Source organism: Acanthopagrus latus, chromosome 2 (assembly GCF_904848185.1).
Source record: "Acanthopagrus latus isolate v.2019 chromosome 2, fAcaLat1.1, whole genome shotgun sequence".
NCBI classification, from domain to species: Eukaryota; Metazoa; Chordata; class Actinopteri; order Spariformes; family Sparidae; genus Acanthopagrus; species Acanthopagrus latus.
In genome coordinates, this window is record NC_051040.1 from 28,453,271 (window position 1) to 28,480,974 (window position 27,704).

Sequence of the window (27,704 nt, forward strand, 5' to 3'; positions counted from 1 at the left end):
AATGACATTTTTACTAGACACAATGTATTTTTGGATATTCAGAATTACAGTTAGAAAAGTGGTGAAATGTCTAGAAATCTAGAGGGTTTTAGACAGGCTAGATTCTGATTAATGTAAGATAAATAAATAGAGTAATTACAGAACAGCATTTAGGTTACAGTTGGGCTATTTTTTTTCTTTTTTTGGCCTAATAGAATTTATGAACATAAACATAAAAAGGACCATGACATCATAACTGGGAGTCCAGCTATGACAAGCTATTGTAGCTCAAGTTAATGATGCATAGCATAGGTCTATTGGTTGGGCCAATGTGATGGCAACTGACACAACAGGCATTTAATGCAATGACACCCTTTTAAAAGCCTATCTGACATGATCTGACCTATGTTATTTATTAGCCTATAATTGTGTCTCTACTTCATTTCCCTTCAGTAATCAGAAGCAGGCTATGTGTTAACCTGGTCTGACTAACATCTTTAACACAGAAGCACTTAGGCCCATTTAGTAGCTCACTCCGCTTCCTATTACTTAGACTAACAAAAACATATGGGCACAAAATATTTGAAAGTACATAAAAGATAACATTTGTGTAGTTTCACTACATATACAGCCATTCCTACCTCTACACATTAAAAATTTATTCTAATCTAGGAGGTAGTGGTGAGCCAAACAATGTAGCTGAATACAAATTACATGCATCTAGTTTTCCATTTGAATGAAGTGCGTGTGTATGTGTGTCTATGTGTGTGAAGCAACAGGTAGACAGCTAAAACAGTTAAATGTAAACTCTTTTCTTTATGAGTGAAACACTTGTACAGCTCTTCTGACAGTCAGTCTATTATGTGTATATTATGTGTTATGGTGTTAGTTATCTCACTGGTTGGCAAGTGTGGAGCGCACATTGGCGGTAGGCTGCCACACGCAGGGCGGAAGGGTGGGGGTGATGGTTGTGCTCATAAAATTTCCTCAAGGTTGGCAGGTCTGCAAAAGGTGAAGGGGTTCTTTGCAAAACTGCTCAAGTTCTGTCAGGTTGCGTGTGGACTAGACATCATCATCAGCCCCTTGTCAAGTTTAGCCACGGCTTGGACCATCATACACAGGCATCTTTTTACTGCAATCACTTGAGACATATTCACTGCACTCAGGTGTTCCTCATATGACGTATTGTGAGATTACTAGCACCAGTTAATCTGACCTCCATTGAATCAGGTCAGTCATTTTAAAGGGGGTGAATATTTATGCAATCACTTATTTGATATTATTCTGTTTATAAAAACAATTAAACAGGAACACATCCAAGGGGGTGAATACATTTTTAGTCACTGTATTGACAACACAAATGGCACATTTTATCGTACAATTTAATACAGTATTTATTCAAGTATAACCTTTAGTCATCTAGGTTAATACATGAAGGACAATGCTTCACATAACAGAAATAAGAAATGTATTTGAAGAAGAAGAGAATGTATTCCTTGTGTGGTCTGCCCACACACTGGTTGTACCAGAAGAATGAAATTAAAGCAAAAATAACACATGATCAAATCCAGATATCAAATTTTTTTCTACTAAAATCAAATGTATTAACAGAAGCATGCACATGCAGTATTTCAATTGATACAAAAAGTAGTAAAACTAGATATACAGAGTAATTCTTCAGTATAAATAGTATAAATAATATTCCTTTGTATAAATAGCTCCATCTTCTTTGATGTTGGTCTGAGATGATGAGACATTTGGTGTGTACAGAACTTCATGTTCCAAAAATATTCAAGCTTACATCACTGTTAGTCGTCACACCTGCTGACCAGGGTAGGAACAACCACAGCAGGCAGCTGGCTGTTGCTTCGCACACAGGTATGTCTGAAAAAAGATGTACCGATGGGATGTAGATGTTTTAGGATGATGTTGGAGCTTTGGGATTGCTTCAGAAAAGGAGTTGCAGCAGAGTCATTCTCTGGCGGGGATATCATTGGCCAGAGAAAACAGGACAGGCACTCTGGGAATATGGTCACAGACATTTTCTCTGTCTCGCTTACAACCTCACTTCTGCAGAATAAACTGGTCGATGAACTCGTTCTGCTCTGACTCCACTTTAGACAAGGCCTCATACTCAATACGATACCTGAAACATGGAAATAGAAAAACGTAATGCCTTTTATCACAGATACCATGATACAGTGAACACAGGTTTGTTCATACACTTTTTTGGAAAAAGCAGGTGAAACACAAGAAAAAAAGTTGAAATAAAAATGCTTTTACCTTCTATTTCAACCATTTATCCATTACTCTTAGCGAACCCCTTTAGTTATTTGCCTGTAACCTTTTGCTAAGCTGTACTCCATTTAGCTGTGATGTTGTGCCTGATATTACAAAGTGGCTTGGAAACCTTCTTAGATAGACTAAGATAGACTTAGCACTTGGTACTTTCCTCCTGATGAAGTAAAATATGCCATATGCAGGACACACAGCATTGGGATGGAGAGGACCCGCTGCATGTTTACGCACTTCCATAGCAACATGTAATTAGCACGCCAAATTGACCAATCAGAATTTTGGTCGAGCAAGAAGGTATCAACCAATAAATTGACCAGTCGAATAGGAGATTATAGCCCTAGTGTACACAGTAGGGGCCAAATGTATAAACCATGCGTACACATGAACAATGTACTTACACCACTTTCAGTCTGATTAGTGTCAATGTGCAAGTTGGCAGAAAAGGAGAAGAAAATTGGGGGGGGCATTTTATTTAGAGCTGCTTTTTTCACGGAATTATGTTAGGATTACATCTATAGTTTAAGAAAACTTTACTTTGATTACACGGTAATTTGCATTTTTGTTAACCTTATTTTTACTGTCTTCTGTAAACAAGTTTGTCAGTGTGCATTATGAAAATTATAATGATCTTTATATATGTAAATAAAGATTGTATTGTATTATTGGGGAGTAAGAAACCTTCAGGTGTGGCCGGCACTATATAAGTGCTGCAGCTTGGTGGAGGACATTGCCAAAGTTCAAATTAGCTTAGACCGACTTCTCAGGGACCGTTCTGATGTCCTGGCCCATGATAATGACAAGCGGGGAGAGCGCAGGGATCCCCTCTCCTCCTCCTCAAACAAAGCTAAATTCTGTTCCTTTATATGCAAACCAAGTAATTGGGGGCATGTTGACAGCCATTTATAGTAAATTGTGGGGATGGCGAGGTTTGTGCACAAAATTTCAGGATGACTGTGATGTATGGGGAAAAGACACGTGAGAACAGACCTATGTAGGGTTTTATTTACCTCATGGAAAGACTGTGTTTCCTGTTTTGTGTGTACACAGATTTCTACACACAGAGTCTCATACATTTGGTGTGACACTGATCCTCTATCCCCTGATGATATGTTATAACAGGTCTTGAGGGGAAAGGCAATCTTATAAACATCTTTGAACCACTGACTTTTTGGGTTTATGCAGCCATCATCCAGGACTGACTTTTATTTCAACTTTGGAAGCTTTTAATTGTGTGCTGAATATAAAGCAGCCTCAAGTAACTTTCAGTTTTTGGCATTTGAGCACCACCTCCTGTCATGAAGATCTCTATCTATTTGTGGCTATGTGCGATTAATAACTGTAATATGATGATTGTGAGGAAAACAAAGAAATAGCCAGCTGTCTCCCTAAAGGTCTTGTGTGCATTAGTATATATAAGTCATATAAGTCATGCAAGTCATACAGAGGCATCAGTATTAAATTGAGACCATTTCAGAACCTCTTAAAAGTTCGTTGTAGTTTAAAATGGACTCGAAACCATTAATTATCCCACACAATTCAGCACTGTGTCGGCTGGGATATGGACTGTGTTGGCTGGATAATGGAATCCATCCACGCACTGTTTACCTCTCCAGCTGCATCTTCTTCTCAGCTATGAGAGCCTGAAGCTGCTGCTGTTGAGCCTCTCTTTGCTTTGCAACTGACTTCAGCAGGTTTCTGGCCCCAATTGCCTGAAGGAGAGGAACACAGGATCATTTGTATTACTGCATAAATGTGATGCTCTCATGATCAAACAGGAGCACATACTGTTACGGGGCACTTTAAACACTTAGGTTGGGTTCAAGGAAAGTTCAAACACATTCAGGTGTTTCACAGCTTTAGCTATACGAGACATTGACATCTTCTGCATTAGCCAAAGAAGAGCAGCTTCCAATTCTAATCTTACCTTCATCTTCTCTGTTTCTGCTTCTTTTGCCAATTCATCCACCAGCTCAATTAGACCTCCCACTATCTTCTGAAACTGGCCAATTTCTGCAAAGGAAGACACATATTTGTCAGTCCTGTAGGACCTGTTGATGTTGGAGGACTAAAGCAGTCACAGCTTAATAAACTTGATCAACTATGCAGTGCTTACTGTCCACAAATTCTTTGCACTCTTCCTTGAGCTCTGAGGTCTTCTGGCTGACATCAGGCTCCAGCACCCGAAGCTTATTGAGTTCATCAAAGTAAAAGCCAGCCTCGGCCAATGGGTCTTTAGCCATGGCCACAGGGCCTGTCACAATGAAGACATAATAGATGAGGGGTGAAGACCACGACTGAAATATAACTTGTAGGCTATCCCGTGAGAAGTCCTCTTCTACCATATATATTTCACTGAATACTGTGAGAACGATCCGTTAACTGTACACTGAAATCAACAGGCTTCACAGCTGATAACTTAATGCTGACGAGTGGCTTCTCAGACTCCCACACAGTGACAGTATGTCTGTATCTCCGGTCACCTGGCTACAGTAGCGTTAACTTATGACCCCTTGTCGACTCCAAAATAACACGTTTTATTGAACTATGACCTTCAGTGAGAGAACATATGGCAGGACGAGCCAGTGCCTCGTTTAACACGAACATTTAATCATTAGACCTTTAGCTTATATGTAACGCTCAACGTCAGACACAGGCTATAAGATAACGTTAGCTTTCTTCAAAGACACCTGGTTGATAAGACTGCTAGCTTACACTGTATAATGCGTGTAGGGTAATGACTTAACGCCAACGTTAACGTCATAAAATGAATGGTAAGGTTATTAGGACGGGTGGGACAGTATCAAATAGCACAATGGTTCAAATACTTTGGGGTGTTTTTCCACAGTGACCCGTCCTAAAATTAGTTTTAATCAACTCGGCTAGTTAGCTAAATGTCACTAGCCTGCTGACAAAAGCTAACTGGAAAACGTTTAAAAACACACTGTACCCTCGTTAAGGTTACGCGCCTTAGGTGGGTGATGGCATATAAAACCCTACTCAGCTGGTTCCGTGTCAGAAAACGATGTGTTTTACCTGTTATAGCCGTGATCGCCGTTGACGTAGATGTATCTTTGTTGTTGGCTATGTGGCATAGCATGTAAACCGTCAGCTGAAGCTCCTCCTCCTGCCGCTGCCAGGGAAACCGAATGCTGCTGCTGCTGCCGGTGCGCGTGTGCGTGGTGGCTGATGTCACTGCGCTCCTTGCTCATTTTCATCACCCAGCAAATGTGCAGTTATAAGTATCACAACGTCATACGGCAGAATGATTGCGGAGATAGCTGTCTTATCAGTTTGAGCGGATGGGGTTTTATTTTGAAAGTATATCGCAAACAAGATTCTTTAACGACTGTCAAATGTTGCCTGACAGCCTACAGCCTAACAGCTTCAAAGATGATGTCCGGGCTGTGTTGTGGACTTCATTAAATCAAAGTATTAACTATAACCTATTTGCCCCGTGAAAACAATATATGTTTGTCTGTCAGTTCATTCTGTTCATTTAAATTATTTGTAAGATGGGACCCAATGGATTAGGAGCTACTTAACAAAAAAAAAACACAGAGGGAGTCCAAATGAAAATCAAAAAAGAAAAAAAATTAAGTACCTTTTCCACGTTTTTCATCATCACCTTCACCTACATGAACTTCCTGCGGTATATGCAGGGGATATTAGCCCTCGCAGTGCATGTTATTGCCTGTAGAGGGCAGCATTATGCTTTCCAACATACACCGTGTGAAGAGGAAGAAGAAGAAGCGACTTTAACTTTAGATAGTTTTTTTTTTTTTTTTTTTTTACCATTAAAATCTTTGATACGCTTTTTGATATCTGTCTCACGGCAATAAGGTCATGTCTGACTAACCGGATGGTAACTTAGTGGGTTTATCTGACAGCACATGAAGACAGCACGGAGAGGTCGGTGAGTAAACGCCAAAGCTCATAAACTGATTGTCAGGTTACGTGTTGTTCACTAGTGGATGTAGCTAGGGACGATAACGTTACGCAGTCCATTGTACAAATTTGTCAGTTATATGTAGCGTTTGTTTAGTAGAGCGTAACAGTACACATCTCGACAACTTTGATCTTCCGGGTTTAAATATACGTTATAACCTATTCAGTGTGTGGTCATCTGAAAAGCCCCGATTTCAATACATGTCGAATGTTTAGGAAGCGGTTAGTGTGTGTTGTTTTGTCACGCATACGTACTGAAAGTTTGCCTACCCTATGCAACTTTAGCTAACATTAGCAAAACACACCCACACAGGAAGTAGCGGTAACGATAAGACAGAGTGACGCAAAGAGAATATAGTTTTACAATATTGTTTTGATACAATAAAGCGTTAAATGGTACAGTATCGAACAAGACGAACTGACCAGAAGACCATAGCTGATTTCACGTATCAAAGCTGTGTTATGCAGTCCTGGGGCCTTTGCTCACGAACAAGAACATATTAAAACGGGCAATATTTTAGATGGAGTTCAGTTTATATGTGTAACGTTACCACCAAACAGGACATCCAAGCTAAACCACCGCCTGTTGTTTGCTTACTTTGAGTTGATTAACTAAGACAGCCGTCTGTTAACTGTTAACCATGTAGGAGCGAACACACTTGCCGTTGGTAATTTGTTGAGTTGGGTAAGCTATATTTCACGAGTTCTATCTCTTTGTTTGGATAACTTCGTCGAGTCTCTGGGTGTATTTTCGAGTCTAAAACAAGGTAGGCAAAAAAACTCTAGTGGGCAGCCACTGAACGTTAAACCCTGATGTTTATCAGTTAAAGCACCACTGTACATTACATAATAATAAAACAAAAAATATGCTATGAATGTCGTACACATCAACATTCTCATAAAATAAACTGAAATTGCTCCACTTAAAGGGGGACCACTGCCGAGCTGTAAGACTTTGGTCACAAGTCAAGTTAAACGAGCTGCCTGCCCTGTAGATTTGGTCCTAACTTATTTCTTTGACTCAATGATATGTGCCCCTTTGCTGCCCCTTTAGTTTCCTGCCTAGCCACATTCCATTTGGTGGGAAGGGGAGCTGAGGAAAAGATAACAGTGGGGTAGGTGGCCTCCCCAGTATTGTGATACATACCTTCAGCCGCTGGGTGTCCTGCTTTACCTGTTGACGGTCTGTCAACAGTGACTTTTCCTGTGTTGCTCCTCAGAGCATGTTCAGCACCAGTCAAGAGCTCTTGTGTTTTTGCCAGGAATGATCTGGAGCAGTGAAAGGTTGCGTTGGCCTCATCAGTAGCTGTCACCACGGCGGGGTACCTTCGGACCTCCGTCTGCAGGGTGGTCATCTACCTCCAGAGGGACATGTCCGGAGACAGCTGCCTGCCCCAGCATCACACTCAGTCCGACTGCACCTCCCCGCCTCCTCCTCTGGCCTGTCCCAAGACCGAGACCTGCAGTTATCGAGGAGCGCTGGGCCTTGGCAACAAGTATGTCCGACTCAACGTTGGCGGGAACTTATTTTACACCACGCTGCACGTGCTGACCAGGCAGAACTCCATGCTGAAAGCCATGTTTAGTGGACAGAAGGAAGTGTTCACAGATAAAGAAGGTAAGCCATTTATGAACTGCAGACACTGCTTCACTGTGACTAAAATCCATTATGTGCTGTTATTTTTTTACATTTTTTTTACAACAAATACACACAAACAGTGACTAATTGCAGTGTCACGACTGACTATCGGTATGCTTTAACCGAAAACATGACTCCATACTTGAGGATATTAGATTGCAAATGACTTCTCCACCACTGACGCTTGTTGCTTATCATGATCACAACAGGTCCGGCTTCGAATGAATGAGCTACAGCATCATTTTACCTCAAAGACAATGGGCCTCTTTTTATTTTGACAACATATTTTTACATTTGAGTGACGGTGTGCAGACTCTGTTGCTGCCACAGCATTGTAGTGCACCAGTGGCTTATATGTACATATGTTCAGCATGCTCTGTTGTTTCCATTCAGGTTGGATCCTGATCGACCGTAGTGGGAAACACTTCGGCAGCATCCTGTGCTACCTGCGTGACAGCACAGTCGTCTTACCTAAAGGTCGACAGGCTGTCCAGGAGCTGCTGGCTGAGGCAAAGTATTACCTCATCCAGGGCCTAGTGGAACTCTGTCAGAACACTCTGCAGGTCAGTCACATACACACTGACCTTATTTGAAGTGATGAGAAAATAGGATGTGTAATTGTCTGAAGTCTTTTCTGGACAGTTTGTGTATTAGCAGATGGGTTGTGGTGATGAGTTATATTTATCAATATATCATGCAAATGGTTGAAGCCCTCTCCAAACAGTAAAAAAAAAACACCTGCTGTGTTTACAATTACCTTTGACATATATTTTTACTTGTCTGGTTTAACATCTGGTGTTGTGTACTTCCACCAATGTCTGCTTTCCCCATCTGAGCTATAGTGATGGTAGGGTAGGAACATAAATATATTGTTTCTGTTGAACGCTACTTTGAACACACTGTGGCTGGGTGGGTGTTGTCTTTTAGTATCTTTGGGCTCTGTGCAGACATCTCGCTACACTGATGTCACTGATGCTCTGTAGATGGCATCAGTGGTGTTCTGGTGGTTTTAATCACCCCCTGTAGAGCCTTCCTGTCCTGGGTCATGCACAAACTATGCCAGTATGTTCTCTGTTGCTCCTCTGTTGAAGTTGACCATAATCTTAGCCTTCAAAAGTTAGCCTTCAAGTATTTCTATAGAAAGTAGAGCCTTTTCTGTGCATTATGTAACCAGGGTGGTGATGTGTGATGACCAAGATAGGTTCTCAGTGATGTTTATTCCCAGGAACCTAAAACTGCCCACCTGCTCCCCCTCAGCTTCACTGATGTAGACAGGGGTGTGTGTCTTTGCCTCCTCCTTTCTAAAATCAGCTCCTTGGTTTTGTTGACACTGAGCAGTAGATTGTTCTTAGTTCAGCACTCTGCAAGACTGTTAATTTCCTCCCAATATGAACTCTTGTTTATGGTTTATGGTGGTGCCATCTGCATACTTCACAATGGAGATTTCCTGATGTCTGGAAGAGCAGTTGTGGTTGTACAGTGTCTAATTAGCTAATGTTAGCATGCCTAGCCTGCTAAAGTAAGATGGTGACAAGCAATGTCATTGTGAGCGGGTTAGCTTGCTAATGGTGGCATTTAACTCAAAGCACTGCTGTGCATAAGTTTACACATCACCTCACACAGCTGTTGCTATTTGATTTATCTATACGTTGTTTCTTTGTTGATTTAACATAAATGTACTTTATCACAATAAAATGACATATACAATGATAGAGGATTTTATACATGTACATAGTTTAAGTATTTCCTTCTTTTGACTTTATCTAAGCCTTCTTTCAGTTTACAGTTTGTGATTCTCAGTGCTTTGCCTGACTGTGTTTGCAGCAGCAGTGAGTTCAGTTCAGCTCTACGACAGCGCTACTTTGGTTCACAGATTAGATTAGCTCCGGATCATGGTATGTATTTATGCATCTTGGCTATAGCAGCAGTATCACCATCTGTGAAATCAAATGTCAGTGGGCATGCGTGATGCTGACAAGTTAACAGGAAAGTCGGCAGGACTGCCAAAGTTTACACTTCTCTCTTTTTCCAGTGGGACGGTCTTTGAGGCAGCAAGACATAGAAATCCTGTCATTCATTCATCATCATGTCAAGTAGTGACATGATGATGAGTGTATGAACAGCACATGAATGAACAGCACACAGCCTGCCTCCTCTCAGTCTATATGTAGGCAGCGTACACACCAGCACCCATCACATGCGCACATGTACTCACACAAGAGCACATCTTAGGTGCACTCCAGTACTTCGACCAATAACACTACACCCCTGCCCATGATACCTGTAACTCCCAGTGTATGTTGGTTTGTGATTGACAGGGCAATAAAGAGCAACCCCTGTGTGTTATACCTGTGGTCACCTCCAGTAAGGAAGAGGAGAGGCTCATCCAGTCTTCTGCCAAGGTAAACAAAGCTCCCGCAGCTGGAATTTATTTATTTATGATGGATCTAGTATCACTGCTACTGAAAATATAATTAGTTTTGCTTCAACAACATCCTCTCAAGTTAGATCCTGCCTCCATGCTATGTTACAACCAGAAAGATATCAGTAAAACAGCATCAATATTATCTTGTGCTTTTTCTGGCTTTTATAAGATTTGTTGTTGTTAATTAAAAGATAAAATAACATTAATAATTACCTCAAACTTAATTTGATGTGACTTTTCTGCTCTCTTGTCATGGTATTCTTGCCAAATTGTTAACGCCTACTTAAAGTGAATTCATATTTGGTGCATTTCAGTAATAAAAGCAATGAAATACAGATAATTAATCAGTCTCCTTCCTTCTGTTAGCCCGTGGTCAAGCTGGTATATAACAGAAGCAATAACAAGTACTCCTACACCAGGTAAGATTGCTTTTCCCCAAAGGCCCTCGTGCTTCCATTATTACAAAGATAGCTGATTTATTTCTTCTTCAAAGTACTCAGCAAGGACAGCGCTAACTTTTCAATCTGCTAAAGTAATGAGCTACAGGCCACAGCATGGATTAAATGATGATGCGCTTCTTCTCTACATCAGTTTGCTCTTGTCTCAACAGTAACTCAGACGACAACCTGTTGAAGAACATAGAGCTGTTTGACAGGCTGTCTCTCAGCTTCAATGGCCGTGTCCTCTTCATCAAAGACGTGATCGGAGACGAGATTTGCTGCTGGTCCTTCTATGGTCAGGGTCGCAAGCTGGCTGAGGTCTGCTGCACCTCCATTGTCTACGCAACAGAGAAGAAGCAGACCAAGGTTAGGATGAGCTGAGACGTGTTCAGCTTGTCTAGAGCGTTACAGTATGGATCGAAAGGACTGATTGATAGAGAAGGATGAAAAAAACTAATTACAGTTCAAGTTCGTAAAGGTTTCTATTTATATTGGACCCAGGAGCAGACACCAGAACAGGGGGAAGGTTGAAATAAATTAATCTGTTGTGGTAGAGGCAGTCAAAATTGGCAGGTAGGTCAGGCCTTTCCAGAGCACCTCTGAAACCACACAAGCAAAGCAAAACACAAAAAGGCCACCAAAAACACATGAGCATTTATCTGTAAACACTGTATTTAACTCCAAAATGCAGCGTCCAGATGCTTGTCATTTTCACAGTCAGAGTGCAGGCGATGAAGAGGTGTGGGTGAGGTGGCTGGAGAAGGTGTTGGGTGTGTTACACTCCACTGCTCTCTGCACAGGAAGGTCATGTGCTTACAGAAGCACTATACTAATTGGATGAAATTAACAGATGCAATATCCCACTTTTCAATCACCTGTCACCTAACCCATCCTAGCACTATGATTTCAGCAGCAGTGTAATGAGAAAGACTTTCCTCAAAACAGGAGGAATTGGAAAACATAAAAAACAGCAGTTACAGAGGTATGTAATGTGGAAATAACAGTGTTGTCACATGTCAGTGGATGATGGTAAACTGAGGGATCTGAAGTACATTTGTACATTAAACAGTGAAAAACTCTGTCCACATATAGGGGCCGCGGAGAGACGAAACCTCTGTGTTGTTGTTGTGACAGACAACACATACAAAGTAACTGCATGCTGTAGGAACAGATATAACTCTTAACACCCAAAGAGTGCCTGAAAGTATTTTACATTACTTTATATTAAACTGGATTGTAGATGTGTACCGAATCAACATGACTGAAAGTGTGGATATTATTTGTGTTTATTTGTTTTTCTGTGTCAACAGTTATATTAATTGACTTGCGGGTATGAATGATACATTCGTTGGTATTATATAGAAATAATTGGTGTCTGTCTCTTCCTACCTCAGGTGGAGTTTCCTGAAGCTCGAATCTATGAGGAGACTCTGAACGCCTTGCTTTATGAGACAATGCCGCTGCCTGACAACTCCCTGCTGGAGGCCACACGCCGGAGCTACACTAACTGTGGCTCTCACAGTGAAGAGGAGGAGGGACCCGGAGGAGCTGAGCTCCGTGAGCGTGTTCGGCGAATCCATGTCAAGAGGTACAGCACGTACGACGACCGGCAACTGGGACACTGAGACTGAAACCACAAACAGCTGGACAGAATTCAGCTTTTCACATTGATGACGAACATTCAGACATGAAATGTGTTGATGATAACACATTTCTCTTTTGAAGTGTTTTACTATCTTACTCATTACCACTATCTAAGAAGCCCAAAATGTGGCCTTGGTGTAATTGCATCTGTGTATTTACTGCAGATAGTTGTGATGTTGTCTGCTCTGTACATCATAATTTATTAATATATCAAAGGATTCAGAGCAACTACTTCAAATATCCAGAAAATTTAGGTTTTTATATGAAATGAGTAGATTAGGATTGGAGGAAAAAATCACTAATATGCACTATTTCTAGAAGAAATATTGTTACAATCATAGCACTTACACTCCCAATCATCAGAGAGCAAGTTTCATATTTATAGACCGTATTTCTCATATCTACATTTACAACAGCCTGTTGATTACCAAAGATGAACCAGAAGTAGTGTGCTTCTGAAATGTTTTAATGCAGTTTACCATAATGCCTTTTCCAGTTGTGAAGATAAAATTTCTTGATATTCAACTATTTTTGTCTTTGTTTATTTTCTAATTGGATGGAACACTTAACTGGTAATGAAACAGTCTCAGTTTAATGCTGATGACTCTTTATGGCCTGCACAAGCAAACAAGACCATTTGTAAGAAGATGGTTGTTTCTGTACAGTTATTATTATAGTTCGTCTTAAAGCCTGTCACAGGTTTTGATCATAAAAATGATGTGGAGTGCTGATGGTGAATAGAGGCTAGTCAGGCCAAATCCCTGTGTCCACGCTCAGACTCACAGAGGTCGTGGTAAGTCTGAGGGTTTAGGGCTCTCTGCTGTCAAATTGTCAAATTGTCAAGGGCACAAGGGCTTGTTTTGATCGCTCTCTGGCCACTTTCCACAAGTCTGCATTTCTGCAGACTTCGTCTGGGGGAATTAACCACACTTCGAGCATTGTAACATTAAATACAGGGTTACCATGGGTTACCGGGGGGACCCCTGGACACATTATTAAAGAAAACTGACGATCTGGGTTCTGTCATTATTCTTTATGCAACATTTTTATTCACAAACTGAATAATTTGAAATCACTACCTTACATCTGATATTTAATCTTCTAACTGATTTTCCACTTAATCCCCTCAGTACATTAAGCAACGAAAAATTAAAAAGCTTCTAAAGCATTATGTCACTGTCTTTGTGAAACCTCTGAATTAACTTTTCGTTTATAAGACTCAAGATTTTAAAATGTAAAATAAAAAGTCCAAAACCAGTGAAATGTCACAAAGTGCTGTCCCTTAACTATTACACTGTTCTGGCCCCTTAAGGACTCTCTCACTTAAACATGTCAGCAAAGCCTGTGAGGGGTCAGGGCTTTAGGGGGCACTGTGGGATTGAACCTCACGGCCTGAGAAAAACCACTGCTCTGTAATCAGATAGTACGGCACTAAAACGAAGATTATTTTGTTTCACCATCATCATGTTACAGTTATTAATCTTACATGGCCATAAGTAGATAGATTACCTCATCGTTCAAACTGTCGTGTTTAAAGGGGAGAAGATTTATTATTTTATTTTCCCCCATCAATTCTTGTTGCACATGCATGGCACAGTAATAGTATGTTACCTTCAGGAGGGCATGTGTGACTTATGGCCTCTAAGTCTTCATATAACAGCTTGCTGTGATTGTTCTGAGATTGTTCCCTTTCTCCCTGCAATATTTACAAGTGACCTACTAATGAAAGATGGCAATTAAGACAGCATTTGTGAGGAACGTGAGTATTAAACAATGTTACATTGCATTTGTTGTGGCTTCTTTGCAATAAAAGCCAGCCTGTGTTTACAAGTCGATGCTTCTAATGCAAAGTAGCAACAGGCTTCCTGTAGCAGGAGCATACATATGTAAGGAGAGTGAGCAGTGAGGCTGTTATCAGTAAGAGAACACTTATAACTTGGATGCCGCATGGGAGTGGTGGACACTGACAATAAAAACTGTATAATAATTACACAATTTAAATAATTAAAATGGCTAATACTTTAAAATACTGATCATAAAAGTATTACAATGATGTTTTTTAAAAATCTTGTTAATTAAATAGGAATGTCAGGGTCTCCGAAAACAAATGGAGAATATGAGCCACAGCATTAAAATCACTCACAGTTGAAGTGAATAACATTGATCATTTTGTTACAACATAATATTCTCCTGGGAAACGTTGGATCCGGGCATTGTTTTCAGTTAAAGGTAAAGTTTAGCAACACCAGGGTTGTAAAATATAACTGAGTGTAAGTCCCTTTATACTACATTAAAGTAAAAACACAGATGCTCTGCAGATGGTGCCAGTGACTTTCTGTTTTTTTCTGATCACCCTCTGTAGTGCCTTCCTGTCCTGGGTGTGATGAACAATGCCTGTTTGTGTTTGTGTATGTTTCCAGTCAGGATACTTTCTGTTGCTTCTCTGTAGAAGTTTACCAGAGTCTGATTACAAATTTAGCCTTTAAACCTCAGTATGTTCCTGTGCAGAACAGGATTAGACAACCTAAATTTCGACAGGAGGTGATGATGATGATGATGATGATGATGATGATGATGATGATGATGATAATAATAACAATAGCTTGGATGTATATAGTGCCTTTCACGAATCCACAAGGACACACTACACAGTAGCAACAGAAAAACAATCAGAAATGGTAGTGTCTTCAGGGGAAGTAGAGCTAAAAGGTTGTAGACTGTAGTGAACAGGTGGTGTTTGAGGAGGTTTTAAACATGACCAGAGATTAATAATTACGGAGGTCATGGGGAGAGCATTCCAGAGGTTCAGGGCTGCGAAGGTGCGAAGTCTGGTGTGGGGAATGGAGGGCAGGCCAGTGTCTTTTCCTTGTAATTCACAATAGGGTTTGCTTGATGTCTGGGAGTCCAATCATGGGTATGAACAGTATGAACAGGAGGGCGCTGAGCACACAACCCTGGCAGACTCCAGTGTTGAGTACTAACAAAGAGGACGTGTGACTGCCGGTCTAAACTCTCTGGGTTCTGTTTGTGAAGTTGTCCAATATTGTACTCAAAAGAGTGTTCAGTTTTCCAATCAGCTTATTGGCTGGAATTGTGTTGAATGCTGACCTGAAGTCAACATCCAGCATCCTGATGTAGCTGTTCTTATTCTCCAGCTCTGTGAAGACTGAGTAGAGGGCAGTGGATATGGCATCCTTTGGTCTGAAAGCATACTGGTGTGGGTCTAATTTGGCAGGGATGTCGTCACTGATGTGCAGGAGAACTAGTCTCTTAAAGCATGTCATCAGGATGGGCGTGAGAGCTGCACGGTGGCAGTCATTCAGACAAGAGAAGACAAGACACAGCAGACTTTTTAATTACAGGAAAGATGATGGCTGTCTTAAAGCAGGCAGGAACTGTCATCTTTTCTCTCCTTTGAGAGTGTTACAAATGTCAGTAATAACATCAGATAGCTAATTGTCTTTAGTACAGGGCCAGGTATGTTACCTATACAAGCTAGTCACTCTTTGCAGGAGTGTTCTCCCATTCACTGTGCTTACTGATGGTGGCCGGTCCTCTGGAGCCAGAGTAGACTTTACAGCTGAGTCTCTGTGGAGGAGATCACAGCTAGCATAAAATGCCTTTACTTTAATCTGACACATTCCGCCCACCCTAACACCGCTGCAGACCAAATAACAGGCTCTCGAAGTGTCAGCCTGTAGTCTTTTGCTTGAGGGTGAAGACAGAGAAAGGAAGAGGGAACATGATGAAATCTCAAGGTGACGGTCCAAAAGAAAAGACAGATAATCTCCCACAATCTATCCAAAGTCCGAATGAAACCGTAATAATGAATTATAAGTAAGGTGGTTTACACAGCCGAACGATAGGAAGTTGAAACATTTATATGATCATTTGGGTAACAATCAAGTGTCAAGCAAAAACAGCAAATCATATCTAGTTTCTAGTTCCTTTTCTTTTGGTGAGGATCAACTGCTATTTTCTTTCCGACATGATAATGTGAAAGTTGTTTTCCACTAGAACACACTAAGTCATTATTTGCAACCCTACAAGGAAGGAATCTGTGGCTATAGAGCCTGTCCTCTCTGTCAGAAAGATTCCAGAGATAAGCTGTGCCAACCTTGGTCAAAGAATGTAGTAGGGGTGAAATGTAATCACTAACCGGTTGCATGTAAATGTGTTTTCAGATTTCCTGCTGGACCTGTTTACTTTTGCCAAAGTAATCCGTGTCACATGTGTTCCCTTATCTCTGTAGACTTCAACTGGTTTACATTCATTTAACACATTTGGCTTGCAGCAGTTATTTGCTTTCTGAGATATATTGTAAAGGACGAACCTGTTTCTTTTCATCACCGGTAAGGGACAAGGAGAAACTATATATATATATATATATATATATATATATATATATATATATATATATATATATATATATATATATATAAAAATATATATATATATATATATATATATATATATATATATATTTTATATATATATATATATATATATTTTTTATATATATATATATATATATATATATATATATATATATATATATATATACTGCATTTACATGCTCTTATTTATCTGGGTATTGTTTGCTTTCTACAGTAACCTGGGCCTGAGTCATGTCTGTCTCTGATCACCATATTTACCCACAGTATGTCCCTGTGCAGAGCAGGATTAGTGTATAAACTGCCCACCAACCAACCAATCTACTTACTGGACAATTAAAGTAATCTGTCCTACAGGATGATAATTATACTAGAGAAATGTTTGCCCACTCTGGCATTAAAGCAAGGCTGATAAAGCGCGGGGACATGTCCTCATACTTTCTGTTAGTCTCGTGTTCTGTCTCTGTAGCTCATGCGATGATGAGGACAATGAGTGAATTCAAAATCTTTTTAGGCTTTGACAATAATATTAAACTGGATCTGTGGATGTTACAGGTGATTTGTTCATAGGCATAACTGAGGTGAACCCACTGACCAACCTTTATTCTTTTTAAAGAGCAGCAGGGGATGACTTCACTTGTGTCAAAAAGTAATGTTAGGTTTAAGTGAAAATGACCCCATTAGCTGTCACTTGTGTGGCAGGTGGTCTCGGTCGCTGGTTTCAAGCCCTCTTTGATGCAGCACGATGTTCCTTTTGTACATTATTGTCCCCTTTAGAGTAAAATAGGCAATAAAGCATATTGTTGAGGGCGTGGCTACATTGTGATTGACAAGTCATACCACAGCCTGTCCTTGGGTTCTCAGTCATATCCGGATATGCTCCACAACTACACCCACTCATCCAATTACAGTCACTCATGGCTCCAAAGATCCAAGATGGCGGCAGCCATACTGCTAAACTCAAGGCTTAAAAACAGTAGACCACAAACAAGTGGGCGACGTCACAGACAGTTTAGACTTGATTGAGCTCTGACAACCAGAATTACTCATTTAGGTTGAACAATTGAAAGATAAAACAGTACTGTATATGGAACATAAACTTGCACTTCATGCAGCAGTACTTTTTCTGTATTGTTTAATTTATTTATTTTTTATCCTTCCCTTTCTATCAAAGCCCTAAAAAACATATTTTCTGAGCTATGAGTGATGGTTCCCACATGAACACAGTGTTTCCTGCCAACGTTGGGACAGTTTTGTTTCGGGCAGGAAGTAAAATGCAGAGCTGTGGAAGGGTTTGCTGATGGTAACATGTCCTCTGGTGGTTGTAGGTGCACCTTCAGCCCACATGGAGGCACAAGTAGGAGGTTTAATGACAGGGACTCCAACAGAGGGGGGGTTTTCTATATCACGTTGCCCTGACGTCATTTATTTTGCAGCAGGCCAATCTGGCATATGCTCTGAGAATGGTCAACATGTGCTTCAGAAAGCACTATTTTTAGAATCTGTTTGGCTCCGCTGCAGTGTCTTTGTGTGTGTGTGTGTCTGCTGCTGTTCAGATTGTGAATGAAGTCATTAAATAAGCTGCGTTTTAATGAGCTCATCAAATGCATCACATGTTCTCTCCACTGGGGTGTCAGATCTGCACACCGAAGAGCTGTCTGCTCCAGACAGAAACCTGAGTGAGCCCCCAACAGATAATGACAAACCCAAAGCATTTTTTTTTTTTTTTTGGCCAACATTTTACACCTTTTCTCAAGAGAGCAGCCTCCCAGCTGTAACTCTCTGCTGCCCGGGAGAGAGGGAGAGAGGCTTCTAAAAATAACCGGCAGGCTCTACAGGTTGGTGTGCTGGATGCTGGGAGGCTCCAGGCTCCAGGCTGCAGGTTGGGGCGGGGCTGGATGCTGGGAGGCTCTGTGAGCGCCACTGATTCCTTTCCTCCTCCATTGATCAGTGTAGTGGGGAAGGCGGATCCTCTGACGTCGACGTCAAGCTGCTCGGCTGCGTCAGAATCCAGCTGAGCGAAGGAAGAAGGAAACAAGGAATAAAAAGGAAAAGAGGTCCAGAAAGGCCGGGGAGAGCGGACGGGCCGTGGCACTGAGGTAGACCTGAGTCGTGCACTCCGCGGACAGACAAGACGGCCAGAGGGACGGACGGACAGAGAGACATGGAGGGCTCCACGGAAGAAGACCACAAAGAGAAATTATTATGGAACGTCAAGCGGGAGGTAGGCGCTGCTGTCTGACGGCTCGTCGAGCCTCACGTTTCTAATATTGACTGTGTTGTTTTGTGTCTTTATTCCCGTCCACACCACGAAGTGTTGCAAGTGTTGGAAGTGTTGCACTTACATTTAGCATGTTTCGAACGTTTTATTGAATATGCCTGAATTATCTTCAGTTTTATAGGACAACTTTACCAAACTGGTGATGAATAAATGGACCCACGTAAACTGTAGTTACAGGCTTCCAGTGTGTGTTACGTCAACATGTTTCCATTATCCAGACTTAAAATATTTAGCATTTAGCTAACTCTTCCCAGTCGGTGCAGGTGAATACAATGCTACAGCGTTAGGCTTGGACTTGGACACTGCTATGATAATGCTGTAATATCTTAATAATATTCCAACAACACAGCACAGAAGTTTAAATTGATAAAACCTCACCTAAGATCTGTTCCGTGTCATCTCATCTCCATGTCGGCTTTGGCATAATACCAAATTCATTTAAAATCGAACTGCCATTTTTCGTAAGATCCGAGCAACCATTAATAATCCAGACCTGCAGGCAGAAAGCCTGAAACCCTCTGCAGGACATCTTTTCACCACAGGTTGTCCTGCTGCCTGTCTCCACCAGCAGCACCAACATCCACAGCTCCAACCCTGTCACAGGCTTTTTGTTCATGTGATGAATGTCTCACATCCTCTCCAGCGAGGAATAAATCATTCCTCCTTTAACCTCTCCACACACTCCCATTGTAACCCCTCATGCTGCCTTCAAACACAGTCACAACTGGAAAGATTTCCCTGCGCTGAGGTGTCAGTGTAAATCAAAGGCAGCTGATTGTGAGACTGAATGTGGCAAGGTGTGGCTCACTGACTATACCTCAGTCTGACTGAGTGTTGGTGTGAGCATGTACTCACTGCCAATATAGCAGAGAGGAAAGGTCAAGCTAAAAATATCAAGACAGGGAAAAAATAATTTGATCTTTTTTGATCATAATCAGCGCTCTCCGTGCTATGTGAGATACCAAGTGTCACATTCATCTGTTGGTACTTCATTAGTCCTCTCTCAGTGCTTCACTTTAGGCACAGAATTGGCTTATTGTGTTCAGGATTTCATGTTTGGTGGTAAGTGATAAATTCACTGTAGCTTAGCTGACAAAATAGTCAAAATACATGCGGACACGTACTTTAAAGTGCACTTCATTGTTACTACTTTGCAACTTTAATTGCTGTTACAAAGATGTTTGTTGAAGGAAGAACTATATATGTCAACTCTGTATGCTGTACTGGAAATGTTTAAAGAAAAGATTCAACCAAAAATATTTGTTTTCCAAAGGCATAGAGCTCAATGCTGTTAAAAGTAATGAATGCAAGCTTTGGCAAATGATGTATTTACAACCCAGAATGTGATTTGCTAACTTTCTTTGACATAAACCAAAGTTAAAACAGGACAAACATAATTTATATATATATATATATATATATATATATATATATATATATATATATATATATATATATATATATATATATATATATATATATATATATATATAGCCAGTTTTTGGTTGTAGATATTATGAAACCTTGACAGTTTGTTATTCTGTCCATCTTTTAGTGAGCTCAGATTGACTATTTTAACTGATTGGGTTTTAGGCTTAGTTTGATTTTCTCTAACATGAATGAATCGCCGTTGCTTCGAAACCATATCAATCTGTTGTTCTGCTGATGTTGTATTTTGTCCAAAAAATGCAACATGTTTCCCACTTACAACACACAGCAGAGAGCTGGTGTAGACTCTGTGTGCTTCCAGTATAAAAATCAATGGTGTGATTGGCCACAGTTCATCAGTGAGATGCTAGTCAATGCCTTCTGACATTTTAAAGCATAACAAACTGGGCTGTTAGACAGTGGTTTGAACAAAGCCCACTAGCTTCTGCTTGAAAGCTCCCTGTCTCTTTAAGCGGCACTCTGCTATCTCAGTATTGCTTGGCAACTGAAAGCTTTAGCAGCTCCCAAAGAAGTTAAATTGCATCAGTTGGCGATTAATATCACAGCAGTGTGGCAGCCCTGTCAGGCGGTCTCTTGTACCGAAACACAAAGTGCCTTTCTATTTTCACCTGCTTTCCATCAGGCTTCTTGTATGCCTGGTACATACAGAGGTGTTGTCTGTAGAAGACAGTTAAAGCAGCAATCCGTGAAAAGATCAAAGGTTTATTTAAATGTTTATAAAAAATCACTGGAGGTGAACCAGCTATTTACAAGAAATACTGCAGCTGTAACAGGTGTTTTACTTACTGCAACCAATAAAGGTGTCCCATTCTTATGTACTGAGAATCCTCACAATCAATTTATATCCCTAAAGAGAAGTATGGTTGCCATTCACACAGTGTCTCCAACAAGCGCTGTCTTTTATTATACATTTTCTTAATTGCAACTTCCCTGCCTTTACCGCCTTTCTCAGTCATTTTGTCTTCAATCCACTACTATTAAGTCATCTGTCATTTGCAAGGAGGTATAAAAGAAAGCACCTTTTTTCGGCGAAAGCACAGTGTTTTTCAGTGTGCGCTGTCATATGCCCAAAGCTCTGTGACAAATGTGGTAATGACAGATGATTGAGTGAGCTCAGGGTGAGCCTGTTGTCTGAGCTAAATTTTGTTAAACTGACAGTACAGAGTTCAAATGACAGGATGCATTATGCCTGAAATTCACTCTCCCATTTATTTGGAATAGTGGTAAAGACAAAGGTGGAAGCAAATGAGGGGGGATGAAGAGCATGACGTGAAGATGTAGTGAAAGTTGTGTTTACCGCACTTGTTTTTGTCTTGTATCTCTCTGTGGTTTGACTTAGAACTAATTAAAAAATGAATGCATCCACATAATCATGCTGTTTTCGAAAGGCATAGAGCTCGATACTGTTAAAATTAATGAATGCAAGCTTTGGCAAATGCTGTATTTACAACCCAGATTCCCAAAAGGTTGGGATGCTGTGTCAAGCATAAATAAAACAATGTGATTTGCTAATCTTCTTTGACATAAACCAAAGTGAAAACAGGAGAAACTTATAACCGATAAAATAAATATATTTATAAATGTAGTACTTTGGATCTGATCCAGCTTAATTTCTCTGTTGGTGGCCACCACACTGTGGTCTCAGTGTCCACAACACTGGTCATCTGATGTCATGCCGTTTAGCGCTGAATAATATGAACTGGCAAAGTAACTATTGACTAAATCAAATAGATGAAGGAAATTGAAAATACTGAAATATAGTGCCTCAAAATTGTACGCACAAAAAGTACAGTTATTGTGTAAATTGTAATGGTCACATTCAATCACTGATTATTCTCAACTTTAACTGACAATATCAGTTTCAGTTGATGGTTTTCAGTCTCCTGGATCACTAATAGTTGAAAACCAGGTCTACCCCCTATGAAATGAAATGTTGATGATGGTGCTAAATGAAATCGATTTTGTGGGGGACACCACTTAAAACAGTAAATGTTAAGGTCTTTCACAGGACAAGTGAGGAAGATAGTAAGAGCTTGGAATAGGAATATTCTCTCTGCCTTTGTAATTACCATTATCTGTGACTATTGTCAGTTATAATGTTTGGATTTGACTCAGTGCTTGTCAGATTAAAAAGAACATTTTTGTGTTAAATTAACTACAGTAATTATTTCTAGTATTAGAAAGTATCTAGTATCTACTATAGAACTTCACGATAAACCAAAAGGTGTAAAGGTGGGTGGCTTTTACATGTCTAATAACTGTTCATGTCCTGTGTGAAGGCCTTCACGCTGATATGTTTGGTTGTAGACTTGAGAGAAGAGTTTAAACGCTGTGTTCTTTCACACCATGGCACAGCTGGCCAATTGCTGTGTAATGTGAACGTGATTTTCGAACACATTAGCCTCATTCACACTGCTCTTTGAGTGCATGGATCCTACTCCAATTCTCTGCATCCTCCTCCGAGAAAAAATTTCAGATACGGCGAGTGATGAAATTTTGCTGCACCTCTTATGCACCTCCAGAGATAGTATCAGAGGCGCAGCTTTGGCTCTGTACCTGTGTGAATGTATAAGCCTGTGGAGCAGAGCGGGGGCGTGTTGGTCTCATGGTGTTCACAGTCTGATAACTAAACAGATCCTTACATAAGGAAAAAATACCTTAGTTATTTGTGGAGAAGTGTCTGTCATCCTGTCTGTCATCCTGACTGTCCTAATGACTCTTCGTCACATTTCTGCCTGAAGAACTGCGTCAGTCCCCAACAAAAAACTTGAACTCACCGAGTGTTTGTGTAAAAAAAAAAATCACTGCGATGATCAGTCCTCTTGACCGAGACTTCAGTGAACTTTCCCCAAGAAAACAGCCTCCCTCCCCGCGAGTGAGACAGCTTAATCATGTAATTTAGATCATAACTTTGTCACTTTCCAGGATGTTTGGTGGGTCAGGATCCTGATCACAACACATCATAACAGCAACCATATGATTATAAACAGTAAGCGGGTACAGGAGGACACCGGGGGAAACACCTTGAAAACACACAGACATCATCACCATGACGTATACTGTTACGCCTCTTTAGGATCCACAGCACTGGCTTGCTGTGTGAAATACACACTGGTTTGTCTTTATGCCAGAGTTGCTTGGTTCTGTGTGAACAAACGACGGCAGAGAATTGGTGAACTACTGCTGTGGCAATAATGCAGTGACTCTGTTAGGGCTACTGATGAACAATACATCAATGAATAGATCAGTAGAATGTATGTTGATGCATAACTGGTTCTATTCCATCCAAATTCTTTGGCTTTCAGGTGATATCAAAATATATAGCCTTACCTTTCGTCAAAACCTATGGCAACCTTTTAACAGCTAGTCTGAGAAATAGAAAGCAGAGTTAAAGCTCAGTAAATCTGTTCTGCTTCACTCATCAATACTGAGCAGGGTGCAGGGAGCCACTGCCATAGGCCTCTATTTTTTTTTAATACCGTTTCCTTTGTTTACTACAGTGGGCTGCCTTAGTTGCCATATTGCAACTCACAGCTAAACAGCATTAAGTTGCCTCTTCCCTGAAGAAATATTCTGTCATTATGCAGCAGTGTTGGGTAACCTCTCCCTCAGACTGATACCTCCCCCAGGACGGAATCATTTCTTCCCGCCACAGTCTTATTTTATGACTGCTGCTCCATGAGCCAACTGCATTGATATCCACTTGATATTTTGTACTCTTGAGGTTCAGTGGTAATTTCTGCTCCATTATCTTGATGGGAAACGTGGAGAAATTGATTTAACACTGGATATGGCAGTTTTAAGTAGAGTAGTATTGCTGGGTTTTCAGTATCTTTAAGTGTTAGGAGCTCCATTGTTGTGTGAATGCTGCAGCTGTTCTACAAGTGTGTACAGGGCAAGATTCCATTAAGGCATCCTTCAGACTATTCCAACAGCTTGTTTGGTTGCGCCGAGTCAAACCGAGATGGACCTGCTCCGGCGTAGGACCAAACCTTATTGTACTTTCAGCCATCTGCTGTGTTTTCCTGGTTCACCGGGTTCCTGTCATGCTGCTTCATAATAAAAGCTTTTAAATGACCAAATAACAGGGCTTTTATTGTGAAGAAGTTAGAAGAAATTAAACATGTTTGTAACCGAATAAGTGGAGCCACATTTTTAGCTGTGATTCTTCAATAGTACTGCTGGAATCTAGACAAGCAAGTCATAAAGTAAAGGCAAAGAGTTGTGGTGGAAATGCAAATCCATGCAGCTTGTTGTATATGAGACCATGCCAAGACTCCTCTGTTACCACAGCACTCTTTCTGACCCCCTCCAACGCTACTAGGGCATGAATGATTACCTCATTAATGGCTGTGTCTGTTCTGGTCTGACAAAAGCTGATCAGGAAGGAATCTTTTTATATTTCAGCTTCTCAGACCAAAGGGAAGGAGGGCACCACCCCACACAGAGACAGGGACACAATATAAAGTAAAGTTTATTTAATATAGAACTTTTCACAGAGTGCAGCCATAAGGTGCAACAAGTACGATAACAACCAAGACACAAGTGAGGTATTATGGAGCTAAGGATGGAGCAGCTCAGAAATGTAAACAATGATCTGATCTGCTCTTGTTAAATTTAAGGCTCCAGTTGGGGCTGGAAGGATCGATTTCTGTCATAGGCCTTTTTCACGGAAGACATTTTGACATGCCGTAGTAGGACAAATTTATTAATTAGAAAATAATAATAGAAATAATGCTGAATTGCATTTAACTGCTTCGGTGTCAGGGTCCAATGGAGCTTTTGTTAATAGTGTTAGTACCTCCTATGCTTTTCCTACTATGACAAATCAAAACGACCTGTCTGAAAAACACTCAGTGTATGTTTTTATGTTATGTGTTTAACTATCTGATTAAAGGGCAGAGGCACCATGCTTTAAAAACAATGCCAGGACATTGAATGAATATCACAACTGATGCTAATGAAATGTAAATTCTAGCTAGTAACAGGCTGCACCTTACACCGTGGAAAAACTGATAATGATTGTATTAGTATTCTTTGAGCACTTCGAAGGAGGGAAGTAGAGAATAATAGGGGTGGGAATCTTTTAGCACGTCACGATTCGATTCGATTCCATGCATGATTTATAATAATGATAATCATAATCATCATCATAATCATAATCACAATAATCAAGTCTGAGTTTGCTAATCACTTCCTACTTTTGTGGTGATCATTAAAGAAAATCAACAGATGAATTAACTTAATATTTAATTATTTTGATATTTTATTAAAGAAAAGGCTTTTCTTTGTTACAAATAGATTTGACTCGAACACAGAATCCCTCTGTTACAGGCAATAAGCATATCCCTGAGAGTAAAACAGTATACTGTAGCCTATATGAAAATAAGAAAGCTTTCAATGCAAAAATCAATGCAGCTTGCATTTAAACACATTATGGACCTGTGTATCAGCTCTCATACTAAACACATGGCTACCTTTGCTCATTGATAATACAAATATAAACAGATACATTTTTCTTCTCTATGTGTCATTAAAGAAATCACAAAATCCTCCTGATATGGGTAATAGGCAGCATATCCCAATGCTATGCTACTTTATGCAGCTTGCATTTCAACACATAGGGCAACAACTTTTTGCACAATGTGCTGAAATGCAAGTGGTTTGAGTTTGTAATTCACTTCGCTCTTTCCGAGCTGGGTGGAAAATTTGATATCGCTTACTCGATGGTCCTCTAGCTGGAAGCAACTGCAACCATGCTTCCACACGCTTGCTGTTAAAGCAGAGGCTGCTGGGTGAATGTTGCGTTGAGCCGTCTCGTGTTTTTTTTGTTATGTGCACACTATCAACTGTCCGGGCGCCTCTTGCATTCTGTCAACATTACGTTGTCAATTAGCATTTAGAAAATCGATTTTTGAATTTTGTAAATCGATTCGGGATTACCATGTCCACGTCGCGATGCATCTAAGAATCGATTATTTCTCCCACCCCTAGAGAATAAGATGTAATAATGAAACAAAAAAAAAAATTGTTGGCAGCCAATGATAATGGAGGCATTATGTCGCTGGCCCACTATTTTTTTTATTTTGTTCTGAAATACATGCTTTTATTTTATATCCACTCATTTATTTTGACCAAACAGGCTAGTGCCCTTGTCTCTTAATGTGCTGAGATTACATCACTCATTCAAGGCAAGCCCAACTTTCTGCCCTTATTGTAATCTCCCATAATCCTTCATTGTGACCACTGGCCTAGACAACATCAGTCTGAATTAGTGAGCAGTCTGTTGCACGTTTCATGTATTTGCCCTGTTTGCTGTTTCATTGTTCTTGGGGAGATTGTACATCTTATTATTGTCAGGAAAACTGTCCTCCTTTGTGACCCCGAGGAACACACAGTTGAATTTCTGTTGTTTGCCCCAGTCATGAACATCCTTATGTAACTGAGAGTCGGCTAAAGAGCTCCTCCCTCAGTTCCTCCCATCAGGATTCTCAGAAGTGTTTCGAAGTTGGCCAGCTCCACTCATTCGTTTGACATATAACAACTACATTTTGTTATTTTAGTGTCATCCCAGGAACTGTTTTATGTGCTGCTGGATAAATTATTAATGGAGGTCCTTGTTTAGTAACAGTAAAAAAATGTGTGTATGTGTATGGCTACCATCATGTTGTTTTCCTCTGCCAATGAGTGCATGTCACTGTGTGAAGGAATAACTAAGAGTAATACACTTAACATACATAGCAACACACATCTATTCTGCAAACATTTGTTTAGTAGAGGGTTGGAGTTTTAGTCATCCTCTGGGGCTCAAATAATCCTACAAGTCGAGTTAAATCTCGATGGCAGCAGCCAAAGAGGAAAATAAGAAATTCTAGTTTAAATGTAATAAATGTAAATGACTCTGATTTCTTATTTGCATTAATTCATTGTGGTAGCACTAAGCTTCTTGAAAACTTGGCTGACTAACCTAAATATAGTGTTGTGTTGGTTGTATCGGGACGTAATGTCAGTTTAGCTAATTAGGTAACATAGCTAATTCACACTGTGGATTGGACCTTTGTTAAGGTTGACTTATTTTTTTATTCAACACATGACATAAAGAACATACAACATGAAGGAGATGAATACAGTTACACCTGTTTCAACATTCTGTAACTGAACTGACCGTGTTATGAAATATTTCATAATAGTGTATATATACCTGCACAGT

At 40.3% G+C, this 27,704-nt stretch overlaps 3 protein-coding genes and 1 long non-coding RNA gene across 11 annotated transcripts in view; 2 read left to right on the top strand and 2 right to left on the bottom strand.

Moving 5' to 3' along the window:
- Nucleotides 1-1,296: 1,296 nt before the first annotated feature.
- Nucleotides 1,297-5,475, bottom strand: ift20 (intraflagellar transport 20 homolog (Chlamydomonas)). The gene is made up of 5 exons (XM_037087120.1): nt 5,311-5,475; nt 4,391-4,528; nt 4,202-4,287; nt 3,883-3,986; nt 1,297-2,125 (listed from the first exon to the last, which is right to left on the bottom strand). Exons 1-5 carry the CDS (start codon nt 5,372-5,374, stop codon nt 2,044-2,046), a joined length of 474 nt encoding a protein of 157 aa, XP_036943015.1. The 5' UTR covers nt 5,375-5,475; the 3' UTR covers nt 1,297-2,043.
- Nucleotides 5,476-5,959: 484 nt separating this feature from the next.
- On the top strand, nt 5,960-13,384 carry tnfaip1 (tumor necrosis factor, alpha-induced protein 1 (endothelial)). Of its 6 annotated transcripts, none has more exons than XM_037087075.1 (8): nt 5,960-6,190; nt 7,277-7,337; nt 7,485-7,840; nt 8,255-8,424; nt 10,180-10,263; nt 10,653-10,705; nt 10,897-11,092; nt 12,121-13,384. In XM_037087075.1, the coding sequence occupies exons 3-8, from the start codon at nt 7,594-7,596 to the stop codon at nt 12,349-12,351; spliced, it is 981 nt and encodes a 326-aa protein (XP_036942970.1). In that variant the 5' UTR covers nt 5,960-6,190; nt 7,277-7,337; nt 7,485-7,593; the 3' UTR covers nt 12,352-13,384. The 6 variants fall into 6 exon arrangements, with proteins under 6 accessions (XP_036942970.1, XP_036942997.1, XP_036942964.1 ...); XM_037087085.1 differs by lacking the exon at nt 5,960-6,190 and adding an exon at nt 6,241-6,989; XM_037087102.1 differs by lacking the exon at nt 7,277-7,337 and having other exon boundaries at nt 5,960-6,186.
- A 4,738-nt stretch (nt 13,385-18,122) lies between these two features.
- The window catches only part of sgsm2 (small G protein signaling modulator 2), a 91,990-nt gene continuing 82,408 nt past the window's right edge, over nt 18,123-27,704 (top strand). Inside the window, exon 1 of one of the 3 annotated variants that reach the window (XM_037087044.1) lies at nt 18,123-18,988. In XM_037087044.1, coding sequence (XP_036942939.1) covers nt 18,929-18,988 — 60 coding nt within the window. In that variant the 5' untranslated portion in view covers nt 18,123-18,928. The remainder of the gene's footprint in view (nt 18,989-27,704) is intronic. The other 2 variants (XM_037087053.1, XM_037087062.1) reach the window with 2 other exon arrangements.
- On the bottom strand, nt 21,368-23,367 carry LOC119012912. Its single transcript, XR_005072632.1, has 2 exons — nt 23,152-23,367; nt 21,368-23,068 (listed from the first exon to the last, which is right to left on the bottom strand). It is a non-coding gene; the product is annotated as an uncharacterized LOC119012912 (long non-coding RNA).

Excerpts from the sequence above, each read along its gene's own strand:
- ift20 (XM_037087120.1), bottom strand. The coding sequence starts at position 5,374 with ATGCTATGCCACATAGCCAACAACAAAGATACATCTACGTCAACGGCG. Across the intron at positions 4,529-5,310 it reads GGCGATCACGGCTATAACAG|GCCCTGTGGCCATGGCTAAA; the intron begins GTAAAACACATC and ends TCATTGTGACAG. Across the intron at positions 3,987-4,201 it reads CAGAAACAGAGAAGATGAAG|GCAATTGGGGCCAGAAACCT; the intron begins GTAAGATTAGAA and ends CCTCTCCTTCAG.
- tnfaip1 (XM_037087075.1), top strand. The coding sequence starts at position 7,594 with ATGTCCGGAGACAGCTGCCTGCCCCAGCATCACACTCAGTCCGACTGC. Across the intron at positions 7,841-8,254 it reads AGTGTTCACAGATAAAGAAG|GTTGGATCCTGATCGACCGT; the intron begins GTAAGCCATTTA and ends GTTTCCATTCAG. Across the intron at positions 10,264-10,652 it reads TCATCCAGTCTTCTGCCAAG|CCCGTGGTCAAGCTGGTATA; the intron begins GTAAACAAAGCT and ends TCCTTCTGTTAG.